At 61.2% G+C, this 5,029-nt stretch overlaps 1 protein-coding gene across 1 annotated transcript in view; it reads right to left on the bottom strand.

Annotated features, from left to right (window-relative positions):
• Positions 1-563: 563 nt before the first annotated feature.
• Positions 564-5,029, bottom strand: part of SUN2 (Sad1 and UNC84 domain containing 2) — a 7,305-nt gene continuing 2,839 nt past the window's right edge. The window contains exons 8-17 of the mRNA XM_009290105.2: positions 4,528-4,758; positions 4,371-4,448; positions 4,239-4,282; positions 3,606-3,771; positions 3,293-3,520; positions 2,182-2,266; positions 1,967-2,082; positions 1,616-1,783; positions 1,117-1,209; positions 564-1,002 (exon numbers count right to left, since the gene is read on the bottom strand). Coding sequence (XP_009288380.2) covers positions 889-1,002; positions 1,117-1,209; positions 1,616-1,783; positions 1,967-2,082; positions 2,182-2,266; positions 3,293-3,520; positions 3,606-3,771; positions 4,239-4,282; positions 4,371-4,448; positions 4,528-4,758 — 1,323 coding nt within the window. The 3' untranslated portion in view covers positions 564-888. The remainder of the gene's footprint in view (positions 1,003-1,116; positions 1,210-1,615; positions 1,784-1,966; positions 2,083-2,181; positions 2,267-3,292; positions 3,521-3,605; positions 3,772-4,238; positions 4,283-4,370; positions 4,449-4,527; positions 4,759-5,029) is intronic.

Here is a 5,029-nt window from a genome sequence, read left to right on the forward strand (position 1 = left end):
CACCAACACATGCCAAATTTCTCCCCTCCTGCTGCCCCAAACCATTAGTTTTATGTTAATACTTCATTAATACTGTCTTATTTCCCCTCTGCCAGCCCAGCATCAGAGGTCTGGAGATCTTTACCTAAACCAACGCCAAGGCAGGAGAAGTGACCCCACGTGGAGGGGAGAGACTCGGTGGTCGTGACTGGTGGCTCCCACCTACTCCAGCGGCACTGAGCCAGTCACCACAGTCCCATACGCCATATCGCGCCCAAGCCCGCGTGAAGCACATTGCAAAACTACCTACCCCTTTCCCAAGCCCCGGCAACGCCAGAAACGCTGTCAGAGAGGAGCGGGGCAACGGGAAGTGACCCCACGTGGAGGGGAGAGACTCGGTGGTCGTGACTGGTGGCTCCCACCTACTCCAGCGGCACTGAGCCAGTCACCACAGTCCCATACGCCATATCGCGCCCAAGCCCGCGTGAAGCACATTGCAAAACTACCTACCCCTTTCCCAAGCCCCGGCAACGCCAGAAACGCTGTCAGAGAGGAGCGGGGCAACGGGGACAGGGGGCGCACGCTGTCAGAGAGGAGCGGGGCAACGGGGACAGGGGGCTGCGCAGACCTGATTAAAAATTAGCTTAAAAAAGTTAAAATGTCCAATACGCACTGAAAACAAGCCAGGCTGCGCTAGGACCCACATGGGATGCTCTTGCCTCACCACCCCGGTCCTTGGAAGAGTGAAAGCCTTGCCCCTTAAACACCAGCTCTTCTCCCCAGAGGGGAGAAGCTTCCCAGGGCGGCTGCTGGCGCATCCCAGGATTTCTACGTGCGAAGCAGCAAACCGGACAAATCCCCTCCTGCTGTCGGCCCGGCAGCATCCTCGTCCTGCATGGGAGCCAGGGATCAGTGTGCCGGCTCCCCGTGCACACGGAAGCGGTAGATGCAGGTATATTCAGGGTGGCCCCAATTGCTCAGCACCCGGAGCTCCACCAGCTGGTACATGCCCACAGCATCACCCTTGGGGAGAGGAGGAAGGAAAAACCTGAGCCCTTGAGAGCTCTTGAGGGCTCAGAGACCCCAGGGACCCCATTTTCCTCTCAGGGTCGGGTGCTCTGAGGGCAAAGCACTTACCTCCAAGTAAAATGTTTGGATGGGGTCACCGTCATGGTTGTAGGTAAACTGCCCTAGGAGAAGGCCCTCCTCCTCTCGCTCCTCCTTCAAGCCCTATGGGGGGGCAGGGAAGCAGAGAGGGAGAACCAGAGGTGATGAGCACACCCAGGGGGGAAGAGGGAGAGGGAGACACAAGCACGCTTGGCCCCCACTCCTGCTCTTCCAGGCCAAAACAGACAAGTGGGGACGGGGGCCAGTGGGGAAGGAAGGGGGCGGGGGGAAGACTGAGAGTTACACCTACTCAATCCCCTCTCTCCCAGTGTCCCCAAAAACCCTTCCCAAAGCCTGGTGCTCCCCCCCCAGTACTGCTTCCTCCTCCTCTTCAGGATAACACCCACTCCCCAGAGCACCCCACAGCCAGGTACGGGGCTCGCCAGCCCTCCCCTCCTGTGCCCTCCACCATAGCATCCTCCCACCATGTCCCCCCGCTCCTCCCTTGGGTCCAGCCAAGGGCACTCACATAGACAGCGAAGTCCTTGGGGGCACTGGGGATGGTCCCCTGGGGCGAGAGGGCTTTCGGGATGTGCTCCAGTGTCACAGCCGTGGGGCGGATGGTGCCAGAGAGGCGGATGACGGCAAAGCCCTGGGACCCGCAAAACGCCCAGCAGTTCCCAGGGTTGACGTCTGGCTACGAGCACAGGAGCGAGACACCAGCAAGGTTATCACCATCAGTGCCATTTCCTCCCCCTGACATCAGCCTGGCTGCTTGCTTAGAGCAACAGCGAGAGCCCAAGAGAACCCAACAAGCCCACGCGAGAACTGGCCCGTCCCATCCTCCCCCTCAGTGGGGTCTCGCCCCAAGGGTGCCCACCTGCAGGATGACACGGGGGGACTGCGAGTGGTACCACAGCGGGATGCCAAACAAGCTCAGCAGCGCCGTCCGTGTCTCGTAGGTCTCCGAGCAGCGGGTGTTGATGACGCTGGCCCCTGGGGCGGAGAGGGGACAGCAGAGGGTAAGCTCTGTGACACCCCTCCCCAGGATGGCTGGCTTGTCCCAGGAAGGGCAAGGGTCCCACCACCACCTACCTGCCGACTCCAGAGCGTAGTCAACCATCCCCACGCGGTCCTCACTGTAGCGCTTCAGGGCTTGACCCACGATGAGATGCACTTGCTGCAGCGGGAGCAGAGGGCACAAGAGGGTTGAAGGGCCAGGGCAGGCATCCTACCCCACCACCCGCCTCCACCCCATGGGGATGAAGAGGGCACACGGACCTTCCCACAGAACAGCCAGGGGATGAATCGCCATGGCAAAAGTGAGAGGACATGCCTTTGGCTGGGAAGCCTTGTTCGAGGTTGCTAAAAATACCCCAGATAAGAAGCGCTGTGCAATGAAGGGGCAGCACCCAGGCACGCTGGGCTCACCTGTCCCCATCCCAAAGGGCGGACTGGCCCCAGATCTGCCAGTGGGTACCAGACACAACCCGACAGCTCACCTGGTCCTCCCCAGCATCATCTCCTTGTCCCCCCTACCTGGTCCCACGGGATCCCCATCTGGAAAATCTGACATCGCAGTGGGAGCCAACCAGAGCATCCCTCAGGGGCCAACCCCAGGAGCTGGGACCCTGCAGCACCGCTCTGGGTCTAAACTTCACAGTGTGCACGAAGCCTGCACAGGCTGCAGGGACTGCTAATCCCCACTTGATCCCTCCCCTCCACAGGGAATTGCCAACAACTCTTTCCAAAGCAAGCAGGATCATTTTTTCCCGTGGTGTCATTCTGCTGAAATGGTTTGCCGCAAATGACTCTGCGGTGCTGCTGAAGGAGGGAGGTAAGCAAGATGCTCAACCCATGGGCACCTTGCTGGCACCTGCCCCACTTCTGGGTGAAAGATGCACAAGCAGAAACTTGGATTTTAAGACAGCAAGAGCCTCGCAGGCGTGCGGATATTGCCACCTACAACCCCTTCCAGGGCAGGGCACAGGCACAGCCCAGTAGAGGCTGGTGGCAGAGAAGGGATAGAGGAGTTTCAGGGATGCTCTTGTCAGGTGGGATGTGAGCTCAGGATCGATGTCCCACCTGTAAGGGCTGTCCCTATGGCTCAGCCATCTGCCAGGCACTTGTGCCAGCTCCCCCCCACCGCCGCCAACCCCATACCTGTGGCCACCACCATGCCCCTGGGGCTCAGGCCAGATCTCACCTCCTCTGTCACCCCTGTGGTCCCCCCTTGCCGCAGGGCCACTCCAATGCCGGCCTGAGCATCCCGTGCCGACAGCCTCCGGTCCTCCAGAACTTTGGCCAGGATCTTGCGCTCCAGGGCCTGGAGCTCTGCTTGCAAATCTTCCCGCTGGAGGACAAGGCTGGTGGCGCCGTCCTGCTGGGGCTGCGACAGGAACCGGCTGACCCACGCTGGGAACTGTGCTTCCACCTGAAATGGTGGGGACAGAGCTCAGCCCCAGAGCAGGGTCCCTCACGCCTCCCTCTGCCAAACAGGGTGGGGACTGGGGACTCACATCAGCCCGCACCGCCTTCAGCTGCTCCAGCATCCCCTCCACGTGCTTCCCCATCACCTCCTGGTCCAACTTGAGGCTGGCCAGCTCCCTCCTCAGCGCTGCCACCTCCTGCTCCAGCTTGCCCACCTCCTGCTGGAAGCTCCCTCGCAGGCCCTCCTGTGCTGAGCTGTGCCAAGAGAAAGGCAACAAAATCATGCACCGACAGTCCCAGCTCCCCTCTGCAAAGTGGGGGAGGAGGTTCATCCCCCATCACCTACACTCAACCCCATCTCCAGCCCCAAATGGTTTTAATTCCTGTGGCAATGACCTCTTCTATTGCATCCCGTGGGAAAGCATCCCCAGCTCACCCCTCAGCTGAAGGGCCACGTTCCCCATGGTGATGCAAAATGACGGTGGTGAAGGCCATTTGCTGCAATCACCCTTTGAGCCCTGCTGCCAGCCAGGGCACTTTCTTGCTGAAAGACCCACATACCCATCCCTCCTTTCCCCACCCAAGATTGTACCTCTCAACCTCTCCTTTGCCCCGAGCAAACCAGACCTGGAAACCCCTCCTAAGCCTCGCTATGCGGATTTCACCCTGCTACCTGCCTGCCCCTAACAGAGCGGCAGCTCTGCCCAGACAGCCAACGTTACCTCTGCCACTCCGAGTTCAGCTCCAGCAAGCGTGCCTCCATCTCCTGTCAGGAGAAGGGGAAGGGGTGAGACCTATGATGCCGGTGGTGAGGATGTCCTGCCCAGGTACCACCACCATGCTCGTCCCCTTACCTGAGAGGCTTGTGCCATCTTCCCAAGACGCCTATCTAAATCCCTCTGCACCTGGGCTCGGAGGGCATCCAGCTCGCCCTGCAGGATGAGGAACAAGGGGGAACATCGGAGCCCGGCCCTGTATGCCACCTCCCCACATGCCCCCCACGCCCCTCACCTGGAGGTGGCTGGTCACATCAGTGCGGAGATGCTCCTTCAGCCCCGCATCCCGGCGGCTCACCAGCCCCTCCAGCAGCGCTAGGACATCCCCTGGGGGTGGCTCTCCTCCTGCTGCCACCGCTGCTGCCCCCCGCTGCAGCTCCCACCTTGTCACCGCAGCCTCCAGCGCCTCGAAGCGCTTCTCCAGGGCCTGGAAGCGAGCCAGGAGACGGTGCTCCCCCCGCAGCCCCTGCAGTAGCAAAGGCAGGGCACGATGCAGCCCCCCCCAGGGAGGTGCAGACCCCTGGGGGGGCCGCTTGCTCCACAGGAACCCCTGTGAAAGGGGACCCAGGCCACCCAGTCCCCAGAGTCAGTGGCATCTTATTCATCTGCTGCTTCCCAGGAGCGGGCAGATGTTCCCCCTGCTCCATCCCTGGGACACCCTGAGAGTGAGATGGCCACAAGCTGGGGGAGCCAACTCCGCCAGCATGGAGCTGCCCCATCCTCCACCACTCACCACT

The sequence above is a fragment of the Aptenodytes forsteri genome, unplaced genomic scaffold (assembly GCF_000699145.1).
Source record: "Aptenodytes forsteri isolate BGI_AS27 unplaced genomic scaffold, ASM69914v1 Scaffold284, whole genome shotgun sequence".
Classification (NCBI taxonomy): domain Eukaryota; kingdom Metazoa; phylum Chordata; class Aves; order Sphenisciformes; family Spheniscidae; genus Aptenodytes; species Aptenodytes forsteri.